The 18017-nt window shown below is 39.6% G+C and overlaps 1 protein-coding gene across 1 annotated transcript; it reads right to left on the minus strand.

Moving 5' to 3' along the window:
• Positions 1-560: 560 nt before the first annotated feature.
• trmt44 (tRNA methyltransferase 44 homolog) lies at positions 561-16011 on the minus strand. Its single transcript, XM_044184712.1, has 11 exons — positions 15431-16011; positions 15225-15342; positions 13373-13592; positions 13179-13247; positions 12696-12803; positions 10937-11008; positions 10008-10114; positions 9452-9635; positions 7478-7826; positions 2271-2387; positions 561-1240 (listed from the first exon to the last, which is right to left on the minus strand). Exons 1-11 carry the CDS (start codon positions 15765-15767, stop codon positions 1008-1010), a joined length of 1914 nt encoding a protein of 637 aa, XP_044040647.1. The 5' UTR covers positions 15768-16011; the 3' UTR covers positions 561-1007.
• Between the last annotated feature and the right edge of the window lie 2006 nt (positions 16012-18017).

Here is an 18017-nt window from a genome sequence, read left to right on the forward strand (position 1 = left end):
GAGATAGGTAAAATGTGATGAACAATATTCTCAGTCTTCTTTGTCAGACTTTGTTCATCTGTATGTGTTTGCAAAATTGAATAGATTTAAATTATCTGTCCTTTATTGCATCAATGGTCTGATTGTCGTCGCACACATAAACAAAGAAACTCAGAGGAGGCGCTTCTTATCACCCTGCTGCCGTCCCTGGGTGGGCCTTAGTGTCTTTGACATTTGAGCCACAGGGTGATGGCAAACTGTGCTAGAGAGACACAGCAGTGAGCACCCGTCCAGAGGGAACGACATGCAGCTCACCCCTCAACTCCTGCCAACAAATCATTCATATCGCTAACATTTACTTTGTTCAAACGCCGTCCAGTCTTTATCCACCGCCCTGTCTGTGAACCTCAAAGTACCTGTCTGAGGTGAATTAACTGACTAAGCGAAGCATATAGGAGCTTTTAAAGTTTTGCTGCAGTGGAGTAAAAAGTTGACAAATACCCTGAGCGCTCAACAAACCCCTCACCAGGATGAAAAAAATCCATGATAGACTTGATAATCTTTAAATAAATAAAAAGATGTAGCTTGAAATACACTTTAATATACAGTAAGTATACAGTTTCCTGAGATTTACAAAAGTCCATTTCTTAAATAAATACAAAGAAAGACAAAATAATCCTTTGAAATTAAAGTAACCCAGAGGTCCAACAGTGAAGCCTAAAGCTGCACCAGGAAGCATCACATTTTGGCAGCCTCACACAGAAGAGAGAGAGAGAGAGGATACTGTGAAATTTCGAGACCTCAATTCCCAGAAATGATGTAACGTCGCATCAATAAAACTCACACTGCTTGGACCTGAACTTCCTACTCTTTGTGGCTGCACGGCTGGATGTGGGGGCTTTTCACAGCAGGTTCAACCACTGATGGACAGAGTGAATACTGTTAATAAGAAAAGTAGTTCCTCAATTTAAAAAAAAAATCAACTAAACAAATGAGTTCAATTAAAGTGTACAGGAGGAATGAGCCATTCAAAAGGCATAATTTTTTATCTTCTTCAGAGGTCTGGTCGAGGGTCGGAGGTCATCAGGTCCATGAGCGAAGCCGCAGTGTTCAGCCGGCAGGGGGCAGCGCTGAGGGTGGTGGTCGTGAAACCAGCAGGGACGAGTTTTCAGGGCACCAGGGACAACGGGCTTCCTCTTGGGATCCACCCTGGAGGACTTCCTGTCCCGCCAGTCTCTTATGTACACCCTCCCTCCTTCCACTGAAAGAGAAGGAACGACAGGAAGATACAAGACCTCTTCAGAATAAAGTGCTCCTTCCAAAAGTTATATAACGTAATATAATATAATAAATCTGTTCCTACAGAGCTGCGAAGTGGAGGAGTTATTTCAGGGATGGCCTGAAGTAAACAATCTGTTTATTTTCTGCACATCACAGACAATAACAGGTGACTGGCAGTTGGAGCGCTCTAAGGCTTGAAACTCTCCTGGTTGAATCATCAGTACAAAATATGAGCAACTGTGATAGAAAATATCTTAGTTTTATGGGGGGGGAGGTGGGCATTTTCTGCCTTTATTAGATTGGAGACAGTAAAGAGATGGCAGGAAATTAGGGTACAAGTATATGTACATAAAAACTTAAAGGGGAAGTCCACTACAACTCCCAAGGTGCATTTCAGCAACAAATGGATGGATGTTTTTTGATAAATTTCGGAAAATGAGAATTTAAGTGGTAAAAAATAAATTCCGAAACCAGCAGGTTCTCCCATTTCACTCTATAAATCTTTGTCTAATTGAAGCAATTAAAAACTGTTTTCAAATTCCATCAGAGAAATTTGTTAAACATGAGAAGCAGAAGTTAGCAAAAAGGGCACTTTAGAAAGAAAAGTGAATATCAGTAATTATTAGGATTATCTCCTTGATGACATTTAACCCTGTTGTCTTTTATCTCAAATCCTTAAAGTCTTTTCTGTTTCTCATTTACTTTTGTATCTAGTCCAGTGGCACTGATGTGAAGGGATAGTGCCAATGTAAAAAATGAATAAACTAGTTTTTCTAATGAGCGTAAAAGTTCATTCTTGCGCTTGAAATTGTAGTCATCTCCATGACAACTGAACAAACTCATGAGATGAAAGCTAGTAAGTGAACTTTGAACTTTATGAATCTAGTTTTCCTAATATTTTGCCCATTCAGTGAAAAGTTACCCTTAACTACATTTGGGAAAACACCCCCGCCCCAATTTCATGTGGACTAACTATGAGGAGGTATATAGATGTGTAGTGGTCCAGCTACCTCTAAAAACTTGGTGGTTGTTCTTGAGCAGCGTCTGAAGGCCTCCACACTCCTTCTTCAGAAGCCGCAGGGTTTCCTGCTCCAACAGCCCAGCGACCTCGCTCACAGAGAGGCTTCCTGAAGAGGAGCGAGGAGGGGAAGAAGAAGAGCAAAGAACAGTGACAAAGGAGCAGGAGGAGGTCTATTGACATTACATTTGTCAATATATTAACACACTGCTTCAGGCATGCACAGAAAGAATTTTTATCCACCATTACAGAGTAAGAAAGAAGCATTCGATGCAGTCGATGTCACCAGTTATTTTGAGAGAGGCAGTCTTGACTGCAGTCTAACATCCTCTCCGTGAAAATGTTTCAGGAGTGAAAGGGTGATCAATGCTATATACAGAACATTTTACAGAGAGACGGGGGGGGGGACACCTCAGTCACTGTCTTTCAGCGTTAGTCAGGGCTGTGAAGTGTGCTCAATTAAAGCTGCTCCAACAAGCTGTCAGAGCAACCACCATGCATTTCACCGCTGCATCTCCCACCGGCCGTTCGAGAGCGTGAGTCATTGTCGTCACTCCCCCACTGGGACAGTAATTTTAGATGCCAAAGAGCAAAAAAAAAAAAAAAAAAAAAGGAGAAAGGGGGATATTGAAATACACAAAATCCTATGCTACAAGTTTAGCAAATAGTAAGCGGATAAATGACGCAACCCTTTGTGTTCACAGCGCCCCGCCTTTAGGCTGCATTTCATGAGATTTTCTGTATTTCTGGCTTTGCCCTTTTTCCCCCAGAAGAGAATTCAATCAGGACTGACCTTTGGTTTGTACAAATGACAATCCTCCTCCTCTTCCTCCTCATATTGGAGAGGGACACACCACAGGATTTCTAATGCTCCTTTGTGCCATTGCATAACAATGTTTGACCTAAATCTGCAGACATCTTAATGCGATCTCCATCATACTTTTACACTAAATCTCTGGTGCCACATCAGGCAATCCCATAGAGATAATTGAATAGAAGAGAATTTCACTGTGAAATATGTTGTCTTTGCCTCTGAACCAAGTACAGTTGTATTTCTTTACTATTTTAGAGCTAATATATAAAAGTTTAATCTATCATTTTACAGTAAATCTACAACTGAATTTAGAGCTATGATGGTTTTCAGTTTTCTAAAACTTGTTTTTCTGCCACTGAAATTTGTGAGAAAACATATTGTCCACCCAAATACATCCTAAATTTAGCTGGTCAAATGCTGAGTTAATACCTAAAATATGCAACACACTCCCACATTCACAGACACTCGCAGGGCCAAACACAGTCCTCTGCTGCAGAGTGTGAAGCTGGGCAGACTGCCGTCCTACAGCCCAGACGCCAGGGAGCTTCAGGCCTTAATATAATATCAATACACTGTTTAGAGCTGCTCTTTACTGCCTACAATGTTAATGGGGATTAATGGGATAAGGTCAGTATTGACAGCGTAGACTCAACTTGGACTAAGACCAACGTAGACGATTATTAATGGCATGGCTTAGTGTACAGTTCAAAACGCTAAGATGGCCAGCGATTGATTGCTTGTTGTGGATGATTGTTTTTGCTGCTTAGGCCATTTCAGAATCAGGCTGAGTGGAGTAAATTAGCTCTAAAATTGCTGAGTGGTAAATAAAACATTTGAAAGGATAATTTTCAGTTACCAAGAGCACAGATGTAACACAGGATTTGTTTTTGTTTTATTGTCCATCAAAACCTGAAAATGCTCAAAAATAGTTTACAATACTTGCCTAACCTGCAAGTCAGAACTATCCAAAGGGGTCACGAGATGATTAATTGGGAAAGAAGACGAAAAAAAAAATTCTGCCACACAAAATTGTTTCGACGTTTCTCAAATCTTTCCTTTCTCAAATCTTTCTTTTGTGAGATACTGGATAGTTTTACCTCTTCAGGACTGTTAAAAACTATTAAAACAACACCAATCTGATGCAAGCCAAAAATCCCACTCATAATAATAATGTTAATAATAATACTCATTATTAGAGGTAGAGCTGGTCATACACTGATCGGAAGATTGGCGCTTCGATCCCTTCCCTGGGATGACTGGCGGCCATCCCTGCATGGCCAAGATACTGAGCCCTTGCTCCCGAAGACTGTGCCGTCGGTGTGTGAGTGTGTGTGAATGTGCATGTTGTCATGTAGTGTAAAGCACTTTGAGTGGTCGGAAGACTAGAAAGGCGCTATATAAATGCAGTATTTACCATTCATTCAATCCATTCATAATAACAGAAATCGGGGCGCCCTGGTAGTTCACCTGGAAGAGCGTGCGCACCATGTACTAAGGCTGAGCCCTTACCACAGCGGCTGCATGTTAAAAAAAATATAATTGCAGCCATCTCCTGACTAATTCTACTGCCTCTAAATAAATGGCTCTATAAAGTGAAAACAGGAACAAAACAAATAACACAATTGATTAGGATGTAGGGCTGCTACATAATGAGGCAATTACTTTCTAGATTATTCTAGCATTCAGGTTGGGCTATAAAATGTCAGGAAATAGTGAAAAATGCCAATTGCAATTTCCCAAGCCCAAGTTCACATTAAAATTGCTTATTTTGTCAAACCAACAATCCAAAACACAAAACTATTCAGTTGAAAAATCACTGAAGACTAAGGCCAGCAGCAAATATTCAAGTTTGAGAAGCTGAAACCAGAGATTCTTTTCCATTTTTTCATAAAACTGACTTGACAAGGAACAGTTCACCCCAAAATGAAAAAAAAATATTTTTCCTCTTGCCTGTAGTGCTAATTATCCATCTAGATTGGTTTGGTGTGAGCTGCAGAGTTTTGAAGATATTGGCCACACAACAGATTTGTTTAATGTAGGAACTATTTACTTCCTACCGATAGTTCCTACATGAAACTGCTCACAACCAAGGTCTGTCGATTATCTTGAATAACCAGGTCTTGATTTCTGGAAAGAGACGTTGCTGTGGAGTTTTTGGCGCTTTGAGCACCACAAGCCGAGTGCCATATAGTCCCATTATATTAAAAAAAAATGCAGACATCTCTACAGATATCTCCAAAACTCGGCAACTCACACCAAAACAATCTAGATGGATAAATAGCACTACAGGTAAGAGGAAGAAAATGTATTTTTAATTTTGGGGTTAACTGTCCCTTTCAACAATTGTTGCCAATTAACTTTCTGTTGATCGACTAATCGATAAATCGTCTAATCATTGTGGCTCTAATATTATGAACAATGTGTAATCCTACGCACAAGTGCGGGTTAGTGTAGTTCAAATCAGTGAAGACTGCAGGTGTGGAGGATGAGGATGAGGATTCTGGGAAGTACAACTTACTGCTGGGTCTTCTGGAGGGTTGTGGGCCTAAATTTCTATTTGTGTTCACTAGAAACTGACTTTCATTCTCAGCATGACTACATAACTACATGAGCCCAGTCAGCAGTACAGCATGCATGAATTAGTAACTTGACTCAAAGCTACAGTGGCCAGTCAGTGCTTCTGTATGAAACAAATATTTTTTTGGTCAAATAGGACAAATCTACAGGCTCATAAAGGTGACAAGCTGTTCTTTTTTTATACATTGCAGAAACCTGTTTGTTCCTGTTAGTTTAGTAGCTAAACGTGTGTTTTTGAGATCTGTTTGTACTTGCAATGAGAGACTTAACAAAGAGTTTAGGAGCAACTGACAAATGTCTTCAACTAAATTTGGACTTACACTAAACGCAGGAGGCTATAAAACCAAAATTCTACATGAGTATCACTTTCAATATCAAAAACTAATAGAATAAAATATCAATCCTCATACTCTTTGAAGATGGATTAAAAATTGAGAGAAACTGAATCTCAAAGCCCTTTCGATGACTCTGAGGCCCTCCTGGATCTCTTCAATATAGGCTGGCTCACCCTGAATTTACCCTTTGTTCTTACACAGTACATAACTGGTAGGAATACCTCAATACAAATGCATACTCATGCATAAATCATAGATGATGGTGCATTATTCATCCAGTCATCTCTATACAGAGTCACAGACTCCCTTTATTCGCTCTCCCTCAAATTTTCTACCTCTAATTTCAGCACTGACATCCTGACAGAGAATTTTCTGTTTTAATCATAGCAGTCCTCCTCTCCTTATCTCATTCATATTGTGCGTGTCTGTGTGGCAGCGGAGGTGTAGAGGTGTTGACAAAGGTGCTGCATGGGCGGTGTGTGTGATTGAAACTGTGTGTATATGTGTGTGATGCGTTTGTGGCACTCTTCTGTACCATGCGGAGCAGGAAGTGGCTGGCAGAGGGTGAGATACAGAGTTCAAAGTGGCGTCGCTCTGTGTCACGAAGGCCTTACCGACCGATGCCGACAGGGGACAGGGTGTTGACGAGAGAGGTGGAGGGTTAGCTAGGATGATGGAGGGGGGGGTCAGATGAGAGGTTCAGGGTGCAGAAGCTGCCTACGTGCCATGAAGCACCTAGAAATATAATTTAAAAAGGTACTGATGAAAATTGTGAGGAGTGATTCATCTGTGTTGTGTTGGAGGTATTCAGGTTACATTTATAGCTTCCCAACAAAGGCAAACAGAGTAACTACATATTTAGTCTGAATGGAGTAGTAAATAGTTTTTGATTGGCATACGCTTATTTGCTTTCTGGCGGAGAGATAGATGAGAAGATCAATATCACTCTCATATCTGTCCACTAAATACACGGCTACAGCCAGCAGCCTGTTAGCTTAGCTTAGCACAAAGACTAGAAACAGGGAAACAGCCTGACTTTGTCCAAAGGTAACAAAATCCACTTGCCAGCAACTCTAAAGCTCACTTATTAAAAACGTTATATTTCATTTGTTTGAGTTCCAAAAAACAAAGTGTAAAAACAATGTCAACTGTTGGACAGAGCCAAGCTAAGTGAGCTTTTTCCCCATTTTGCAGTTTGTAAGCCAGCCTGAAAACTTTGACCCTTTTTTTCTCAACTCCTTCCATAGCTACCGATCTCTTCCTTTGCAGTATAGCTAACAAATATTACAAAGTAATTCATTCAGAAACTCCCAAAGTGCACAATAATAGACAGGATCAGTGAGCTTCACAGATAATGTGTCCTACTCTGGATTTAATCTGAACCTGTTCATCACTTCAGTGGCAGCTCATGTCCAGGGAGACTTGTGTGTTTTGTTTGTTTATCTCTGGTGTTTTATGGGTGTTGCGGTTTACCTCCTCGGTTCCAGTCACTGGAGGACCCCACGCCATCATCCTCAGTCATTCCCAGAAGAACGTTAGCAACCTGCAGGACAACACCGTCAACAAAGTCCCGCGGGAGAGCAGCACAGTTTCGAACCGTTTCAACCTTGTCTCTGGGCTGGAACCCGGCTCCCCAGCTGCTCCCGGGGGTCCTGTCAGTGTCTTTGTTCCCATGGCAACAGTCCCCGTCATTTCTGATGTCTGACCCTTGAACTGTGACCCCAGAGGGGGTCTGGCGGCTCTGGACGTACTGAGCTCTTCGCTGCTCGGCCTCAGCCTCGGCAGAGGGCTGGTAGTTTCTTGACTTTCCCACCAGACACACCTGCAGAAAGAGGAGCTGAATGTCAGGGTGACTACCATGGGTGCCGACAGCCAAAACTGTAAAACCAGAAACTCAAAAGTAGAAATGACAATACAAATCCTCTATATGTGTGTCACTATGGACAAAACAAACAGCATTATGCCAACATAAATCATTTTGGATATATGTACTGATTTTGGGAAAAACTATTTCTAAGCTTTTGCTTTTATGAACAAACTGATTATGACTGATAACAGTACATAAAAAGCCCAGTAAATACTTGTTCTTTTTATGTGTTTATGTCTATTGAAGTCATTAATGGCTGCCAGCTGTGAAAGAAATGTCCCTTTGGGGATGATAAAGACTTGATTTATTTCTGTCCGTCTTTACAAAATGAGGCTCAGGTGGAGAAAAGGCAGGGAAAGACACAGTGAAGAAAAGACTGGAAAAATCAGAGGCAAAAAAGAGATGACATGCAACAAAAGTCAAGTATGAGGTAAATGTGCATTAGCTAAAAAAAAAACCCAGCGTACTGCCTTAAGTTTTTAGTACTGTGAAAAGTTACAAAAGTATGAACGTGTAGTATATATATATATATATATATATATATATATATATATATATATATATATATATATATAAACAGATTAGACTCATCTTTTTTGTTATTGTGTGCATTTTCTAAAAGAAAATGTCCTAAAATGTATCCAGGTACAACGCATGGTGTTTTCTACCTTCAAAGCAGTCTGACAGGCAAACAATGTAATAAATCCTTGTAAAATCTAACAATCAAAATAATCCATTTGGTTTATTGTGTTAAAAGGGGCACTCCACCAATTTTATACATGAAGTTGACTTTATTCGTCAGGTAAAGTACTACTCATCCTGTGAACAGTTGTATAATGTCTTCTGTGGCTCTGGAGGGAGCTTACCAAAGTCTAAGAAAATAACCCTAAAATTGTCATCAAGGTTATCTCTGTTTCGGCATGAGGCTTCAAATTTATAGGAAAAAGTCAGTGTTACAAACTGGGGGTGTGGAGTTTAAAAGAAGTTTGAAGTCTAATGACACTATCAAGTTGCATTATGGGAAGTGTAGGATCCAGGACTTTTTGCAGCGTTACGCATAATAGGGACTAAAAGGTCAGGATATATTGGGCTCTGCAACTTCAATTTTAACCATTCTTTTTTAATTCTGTCTCTCACAAGCCCCTCAACTTTATGGAAGAGCAATACTAAATTGCTGGAGTACACTGTTAAAATAGGATTTCTGTCTTTATTTCTTTTTGATATTAATTTATTTGATAGTTGACAGTAGAGATGGACAGGAAACATGGAGAAAGAGTGAGTGAGAGGACATTCAACAAAGGTCCCCACCCAGAATCAAACCATGGCAGTTGCAATTACATTATATGTGCCTTAGACACATGGACGGCTGGATTTAAAGGAGTTATTCGTATGTTCTCATTTTTATGAACAAAGTAACTAGTCAGGAATATCTTAAATAGTGCTCGGTAACTTGTTTTGGAGCATAGATTAAAAGAAAAAAAGATTTTAAAAGATGTAAATCACACAATATGACACATTTTAATACAGTCAAGCACATAAGCTACGGAGTACAGTTCTGACTCTGGACTACGTAAGCCTACCCGTTTGGTGGACGGTATTCTCAGGCAGTCCTCTTCAGTGTTGAAGCCACTGACTTGGCTGATCTCAGTGATGAAGTCGATGTATTCCTTATACTGAGACTTCTTACACTGCCGTCTCTGGTATTTTCCATAGAAATCGAAAAAACAGCAGGGGAGGACGAAGTACTGGCAGGAGTAAGAAGACCTGCAGAGAGAGCAAAATGCTAATTCTTACCCAGTGCCAAAGAAAATGATGATAAATCTTCAGAGGTAAATGTACTGAGATAAAGTTCCCCAATTGTTTTTTAAGTTATTTTAAGATTCTGAAACTGTTTAAAAGACAGGAAACATGGAAACTATCCATTACAAGAGATTATCATCTGTAGTCACATTAGAGAAAAGATTTCTCAGACTGAGGCTCAACGTCGCCATCAGGTGGTCGTTTTAGAAAATACACATTGACAGGATCAAACACACATATTCACACATCATCCCTCTGACCATAATGTTATTCCAAATTGGAGAGATCAGCTGGCACTTGAGCTGCTGAGTGAGATTGTGTCTGCTGATGACTCGCCTGGCTGCTATAACGGGGATCCACGGTGTGAGCTCGTCTGAGTGGTTCCCAATCAGCCAGTCCGTACCCGGGAATAAGAAGCTCTCACTGGGAGTAATTGCCTTTTCCTGAAATAGCCAAGGCCCAAAAAGCACAAGAGCTCCTTAGAGGAGAGAAGATGCACGCCGGCATGATTTGATACTGAATCACTTTATGGAAATTGTCTAAAAAGGGAAACTTTTTATATCTCCTCAAACTTTTAATATATCACAGAACACCTGTCAATGTCGTATGTATGAACACTTTGGGCTGGTTGGTTGTGTGGATTCAACTACTTTCTCAGTTGGTGGAATCAGGAACACATTTTTCTTGACAAAACGATGACTTTTGGATGATCAAAATAACACAATGCCAGCAAATCCAGCTGAGAATTTATATAAAACCTTTCATATTTGGCTCATTTCAACAGGCAGGCCCATCACCACCATCACAAATGATGCGAGTTAAGAGCACTGAGGCCTGTGAGGTTCAGAGAGAGCTTCCAAATGAAGGTTCAGGCTCCAGAAAGATTGGTCTGCCGCTTTCTGCAAAAATCAGTCAATAATAGATGACCTGAAATGGAAGCAGTCAGCAGCTTGTTGTCAAATGAATAACTGAGGCCGGGAGGCAGACAAGAGAGTGCCATGTTTTTGGGGCAGGTTTCCCTGCAAATGTGTGTATGTTTACATGAATTTGTCTGAAGCCAGCGTTAGTCCCATGTGCAGCGGTAGTGTTTTCTTTTTGTAGCTAGCAGCAATCATTACAACCAGTGAGGGGGCGACGCCAGCTGAAAAAAAACACCTCCAGCCTGTGATATGGATTCCACTTTTCATGTGAAAAGATTATAACACTAATTAAAAACCTAAATATGGTTACAAAGAATCCGCCTTCTTCATGCTCAGCTCGCTCACCTCTAGCAGAGTCTGGGGGCCGTACATGTCCCAGATCTTCCTCCTCCGAACATCGATGCCCTTTCCAGGATGCTGCAACACAAGATGGCGTGACGGTGAGCGGCTAATCACTCTCAGCCACATTCACACTCTGACTGTCGACCGCTGTGTGTAATTTCAATTACACCTGTACTAGTTTGTGATTGGCCATTAAGGCGACATGGTACTGTAGATTTAATACATTCAGAGACATGAATCCCCTCACCTTACAGCCCCATGTCATTGATTAAGCTGCCAGTGAAGACTTGGCTAACTGAAAGACCTCTGATTTGAGGGGCCAGAGTTTAACAAGACAGTTTTTCTAGATTTTATAGTGGTCACTTTAACCAAAGGTAAATTCAACAGCAATTTATTATAAATCTGGTTAATGCATCTTATTAGAGTGCATTTTGTTTTAGCCAATTAAGCTAGTAGCATCGCTCTGGGATGGCAGTGAGCTGCAAGAGCTGCAACAATTATTCGATTGGTTGATCGAAAAAGAAAATGAATCAGCAACTATTTTGATAATCGATTCGTTGTTTCAGTCATTTTTCAAGCAAAACAAGCCAAATATATGCTGGGTCCAGGTCATGAAATATGAGGATTTGCTGCTTGTTCTTCATGCATTATCATTGTATTATCATATATAATAGTAAATTAAATATGTTTTGGTTTTGGACTGTTGGTCAGACAAAACAAACAATTTAGGGACACCACTTTGGACTCTGGCAAGTTGTGATGGGCATTCACTACTTTTTGAGGTTTCATAGACTAAGCGATTTACCGATTAATCAAGAAAATAAGCATCAGATTAATCAATAATGAAAATACTTGTTAGTTGCAGCCCTAGTCCAGACTAAAATATTTCAACAGCTTTCGGATGGATTACGATGAAATTTGGTACAAACATTCATGTTCACCTCAGGATCAATTGTAAGAACTTTGACGAACCCTTAACTTTTCCTCTAGCCCCATCATCAGGTCAAATTTTTAATTTGTTTAATACTTTGTAATACATTGTGACCAAATACCTGCAAAACGAATAACATTCCTATCAGCCTCAGTTGGTTTTCTGCTAGTTAGCAAATGTTAGCATGCAAACACGTTAAACTAACATGGTTGACATGGTAAACATTATACCTGCTAAACATTAGCATGTCTAGTTAAAATAAACGTCTTTTTGTTAATGATTTCAAGTAATTTACACAGTGAATTCTACTTTGACCAACAAACAACTTCTTCTTTTGTCAAACTGTTCAAATCTGACTGTTTGAATTATTATGGCCTGTGTTAACCTGTTAGGTATGATACAATCTGTTTGGTGCTCTGTTTGTTTTTAGCTAAGCGACTGCATCCCCTTTCAAACGCACATTATTAAAAGATTTTGTCGTTCAAAACACATTAAGGCACTGCTTCTGACTGTCCTCAGCTCAGTTTTAGATTCTAACTAGGTTCAGTCTGTTGCGGATTGGAAGTGTTACATTCAGTTCAGTACAAAACTAGGCCCCTATAATATAGTTAGAGTTATTTTCTGTGGCTTTTGGTAATCTTTTAACCAGGACAGGACGCAACATACTGCGTATCACAGATGAGATTAAAATAACTGTCATCAGTGAGGGGAGCGCCAATGCAAAAAACAACAAGAGACTGAGCTTGAAGATTCAGTGTTAACGGTTCATACATTCAGAAACTAATCATCTCTAGAGGAGGGAGGCCAGCATTCAAGCAGCACCTAACTTACCCCTTCATTGGCCAGTATGTGAACCAGGAGGCCGTTTCCACAGCCCAGGTCCACAAAGGACTGTCGGGCAGCCAGGCCTTTCTCTGCCCGCTCCTCAGCCCACAGCACCTGCAGTACAGTGACAGGGACTCAATACTACTGTTTGTTCATGAGCACTTCACCTGCTGCTGCTGAAACCCTTTCACCTGCCTCTGGCTTTAAATTGATTTACTGGGTCAAAGCCATTTTCCACACTCAAACTGATTGACCCGACTATACGTGACAGATAAAAATGAGTTTCACCTTCACGCACATGTACGGACATGTTTGTACACTTGGCAGTGGTCACACACAATTAAAGTAAGTGCAAAAAAAAGACATATGAGGCATGAGGACTAATCTTCATTTCACATATCGATCTTCAAGACCCAATTCAAGCATCACTGATCAATCAATCGTTGATTTTGGTATTACAGCAACAATAACAACCAGGTTTGAACTCACAAGGAGATACGTAGCAATGGCAACATCCTCATAGACAAACTTCTCAGGATCTGTAACCTCAGGCCAAACCTAGAGAGCATATGAAAAAAAATGTCAGTACTCAGTAATAAAGATCAATACCCAACCTAAATATTAATAGCATTAAACCAGTAGTTTGAATATAAAACAACAGCCTGACACTGAGAGGACTCCACCTTGACCATGGCCTTGTACTTCTCCTTCAGCTGCTGGTACATGAGGCTGTACTTCTCCACCGGCAGCAGAGACAAGGTGCTCCTGAACTCGCTGCTCTTGCACTCGGTGGCCCAGCGCACCAGCTTAGGCAGCAGATCAGTGGACAGCCAGGGCAGCTTCGGGTACGCCACGCCATCAGAGAACCACGAATCTGGAGTCAACGCATGCAGCTCCAAGGCCCTGCAGATAAAGGCAGAGTCATGGCAGTTTATTTTTTACTTTTAATGTTTGCTCATTTTTATGTCATAATATACCAACCAGGCAAAGTGAGCAACTGAGCTCTAGGAGCCCAGAAAGCTCCAGGCTTACTGTGCGTCAACTGGTTTGTGCTCATCTAAATGACAATTTGTTTGGGAATATGTGCTACTAAAGCACAGTACTGACAAGATAAGGGCCCCTAATCTTAGAGGGCCTCTCTTTAGGAGTCCCTGTCTCAAAATCAAGTAGTAGGATCCTCAGTAGTTTAGTTTTGTGATGTTGCATATTTCTAAATTAATGTGCTTAATCAAATTGCCAAATATGAACCCCGTAGTATTCTAGCAGAGTGAGAGGAATGGGATTAATAGAGGCCCAGCAGCAAATGTTTGCGATAATACAGATCCTGTTCTCCAATAACCAGAGTATCTAAGTTATAATTGTTACACTGTTATATAATGATAAAGTCTTCTTGTGCTCCAACAAGCACACTTTAAATGCTGATATCTCAACATATATCACAAACACATTAATACATACTGTACATCACTACTACTACTGTTAATATAAACAACATAGCACCTCTATCACATGTTAGGGTTGTGCACAAGATTGTATGCAGTTTAAACATTCCTCAATCTTATTTTACTGTGATAGCAGAATACGTTTTGCTCTGCATGTGTCAGCGTTCCTCCATGTTGAACTGCACTGAATATCTGCCCCACGGGTTTTCTTAAAAATGAAATAAAGATAAGTGCATTACTCAGTGTGCAGGTAGATTATCTCCATTAGTAATCCTTTATTTTAGTCCACGTGAAGACATAAAGTACTTTACTGCCAATACTAACATTGAGAAGAGCATTCAAAGACTTTCTTCTTTGTTATTGATTAAACTTGTATTTATATGAGAAGAAACAAGAAACATTTGGTAACGCTTCAGCCCACACGTGCAGCGTAATTACACCGGAGTTACAGTCTAATCTTTTGTACTAACGGTGTACCAGTACAGTACGTACCAATACATATATGTAGGTACTGGGGAACAAGATGTGAAGTGGAATAAGGGGATAACAATTCGGGATCTTACAAAGAACTTATATACTGATACTGTAGTTATTTTTTAACTACTGAGTACCTATTCTATTATTACAGGGTATGTATGACCTACTGAGCAATAATCTGGATTGGGAGGAACTTAGAGAGAATTTATAGTTCCAGTATATGCGGTGGTAGTTCTCCCCTTGCTACATAATATAGCTGATTTTGTTTTGTTTTCCTTGCTCTTGAAGGCTGCTTTGCAATCTATATTATATTAATCAGACAATGAACGCCTGCCTCCATCTTGCTAAATGTTGGTCGACTGTGAAAAATGCTGGAAATAAAATTTTATCGTTCTATCCCTGAAAATAGTCTGATGTGTTGTATTTTATAATGTTACCAAAAAAAACAAAGAAAAATAATGACCCTATGTAAATATTTTCAAAAATAAGGTTTACAGACAAAAAATTGAGAAATATTATCTTGTCAGTATTTCTATGTTCTTGCATGCAGTCATGTTGACCTCCAGGCACTTAATATTTGGACTTTCACAGCTGGATAGATTATGCTCATTCTCACCATTCCTCACAGTCCTGATGGAGGAGCTGAAACTGATAAATGTTGCCCCTCTTTAGAGACACCTGCCCTTCTGAATCCTCTTCAAATGGAAGAAAGGTCACTTGTTGTCTGCCAAAGTCTTAAACACACAGGACACAAAACATTTTTTTAAACCTATTATAAGAGAACAGAGTTTGGTAGAGCATTTCATTAAAGTGCACTCTCACCTTTGAGTATAACCTCTTTATGCAGGTTTGTCCCGTAAGAGTTTACTTTAGGGATAATTGTCCTGACACTAGAAGACCAGGGTTTTTCCTTTTCGTGCGTCTGTCCCGGTGAAACCCGGCTGGTCAGGAAGGACACGACATCATGAGAGAGTTCAGGATCATCCAGCAGGAAAGGCAGAGCCTCTCTGCCCACATCTTTACTCTCCGTCTCCTTAACTCCGCAAAGACGCTTGTTTACGACGTGAGGTTTCTTTATCCACACGTCTACGGCTGACCAAAAGCCTTCGGGAAGAGTTTTACATTCTCCTGGAAACTTTATATCGAAGAGTTTTGGCATAATTGAGTCTCAGACACGACTAGAAGCCATGTGTTTACAAACGGAGAAAGGACTTCCGGGGACGTTTATTTTGTATTCAAGATAAATAGCGTGCTTTAAGATAAAACTTCCTTGTAAAATTAGTTCGCATAATTTTCCAAATCACACCCTATCTTAAAAAACAAATGTTGAGCCTTATTTTAAACATTAGCCTATGAAGAGAAGATAAATGTTGTCGCTATATGATGACGTTTCCACAGCAGACAAATATCGTTATTACAGTAGAGGGCGCTGTTGTTCTTTGTCTAGATTTAATCAGCAGCCAATATCTGAAAAACATTGATCTTTTATGAAAAAAGGACAGATCTTATTTTACTACTCTTTAACTTCTTTTTCTAACCAATAAACGAATTACCAACAACATTACGTGGTTATTATTATTGTGATCATGATTATTATTACTTTTTTAGAATGCTCCATCATTGATGTCTCGGCTGCTACTCTTCAGAGTCCAAATCAATAGTAATAACATTAATAATATCTATCAATAATTAAGTAACATGTAAACTGAAATTAATGAATGAAAAATGTCCTTTATAATATTCACATTATTTCACATTATTTTCACATTATACGTGATTATATCTCTTATACATACATTTTTATTTATTATATTTATTCAGTTTATTTCTCAGGGACAGTGCATATTAATAAACATTTACTGTAAATATGCCAGAATTAGCCAAAAGGCTAGTTTTCATCCGTAGTCCCTAGCCATGGGTGAGATTTAGTTTAGTAAATATACACTAATACAAATGTATGTAAATAAAAGCATGTATTCTACTATCTGCGTCCCTTATTTCTTTTTCGTTCATTTCACAATGTCCACGGTTCATTTCTGACTGTTTGGTCAGTTCTCCTAAAACCAGACTGTAGATATTCACAGAGTGACATCCCATTCCTTTGACATTGTTGGTTCATACTGTATCTCATGAAAAATGTTAATACTATGTCATATTTCTCTCTCCTCATTCTCAGTATTGTCTCTGCTCAATTCAAACAATTATTACTGCTTTTTCCCAGCAGTGATTCATTGGCCTTGTCCACCTCCGGCCAGGCCTGTCTCTCAGACCCATGAAATAAGACAGGCAGAGCTTCCCACACGGAAAATGACGCTAAAGGAACTTCAGAGATTTAAGACAGCAGAAGGAGTGTAAGCATTCATCCCACACACTCCTTGTTAGCCCTGGAAACTCAACAGCTCATCAAATCCTGGAAATGGTTGTTGTCTAAATACCTGTCAGGTGGGTTAAGGATGAGTTACTTTAGATGGGAATTGTTCTGACGCTTTAATACGTCACCTAGTTGTCATTTGTGTTTCTTATTATTTGTATTGTTTGTTAAGCTCTTGGCTGTAGCATTATCAAAAACAATTTGTGACAAAAACAATAAGATCTCATACGCAAACAAACTGAAGTACATAAAAGAAGTGTAAAGAGATCTCCACAGCAGCTCCTGTTTGCAGGGTCCTCTGAGCGGCTGCTCCACTGAAATCTATTGTGTGTGTAATTCAGGGAGGCAGGCAGGGAGGAGCAACTATGGGAGATACTGTACCAGGAAGTGCAAAGTGCAGGCAGGTCCTCCACAGTGCTGCCAGGTTTGCATGCAAATTAACAGACACATGGGAGGCTAAAAAATCCTGTCGAACTTGCTTGGCCACAGCAGGTATGAAGGAGAGAAAGACTGAGACAGGAAACCATTTGAGTTTCTTTATTTAACTCATAGCTCATGGCAAGTTTCGTTTGAGTCCAAACATAAAAGTTTAACAATGGAGAGACTTAACAGTGTTGTTTATAGTAATTATTTAAACCTCAGCCATGACTAATAGGAAGTTTTACATCATGGTGCCAGTTAAAAAGATGTTGTTGTCCTCTGATCACTTAAGACAAACACAACGTATCATAACAAATAAGGCTGCATAATCATAGGATAATTAACTTGTTTTAATTGCTTTAAAATTTCCATTTCATTACACTCAGTTTCCAGTTATTATGTATACCTAGCTAAAACTAATGCTGTCTAAAACAACAACCCTGCAATAAATCCTACCTGAAGGTTAATGTTCAGTTTTTGTTGAAACTGTTTTATATAGGAGTTGATTCAACTTTATAGTTGTTTTAGAGGCTGCTGTTTGTGATAATTTTGACACCCATTGATATGAAAAATATTAATTCAACAGCATCACGATACAGCCTCCAAAATCATCATAAA

The sequence above is a fragment of the Siniperca chuatsi genome, linkage group LG22 (assembly GCF_020085105.1).
Source record: "Siniperca chuatsi isolate FFG_IHB_CAS linkage group LG22, ASM2008510v1, whole genome shotgun sequence".
NCBI classification, from domain to species: domain Eukaryota; kingdom Metazoa; phylum Chordata; class Actinopteri; order Centrarchiformes; family Sinipercidae; genus Siniperca; species Siniperca chuatsi.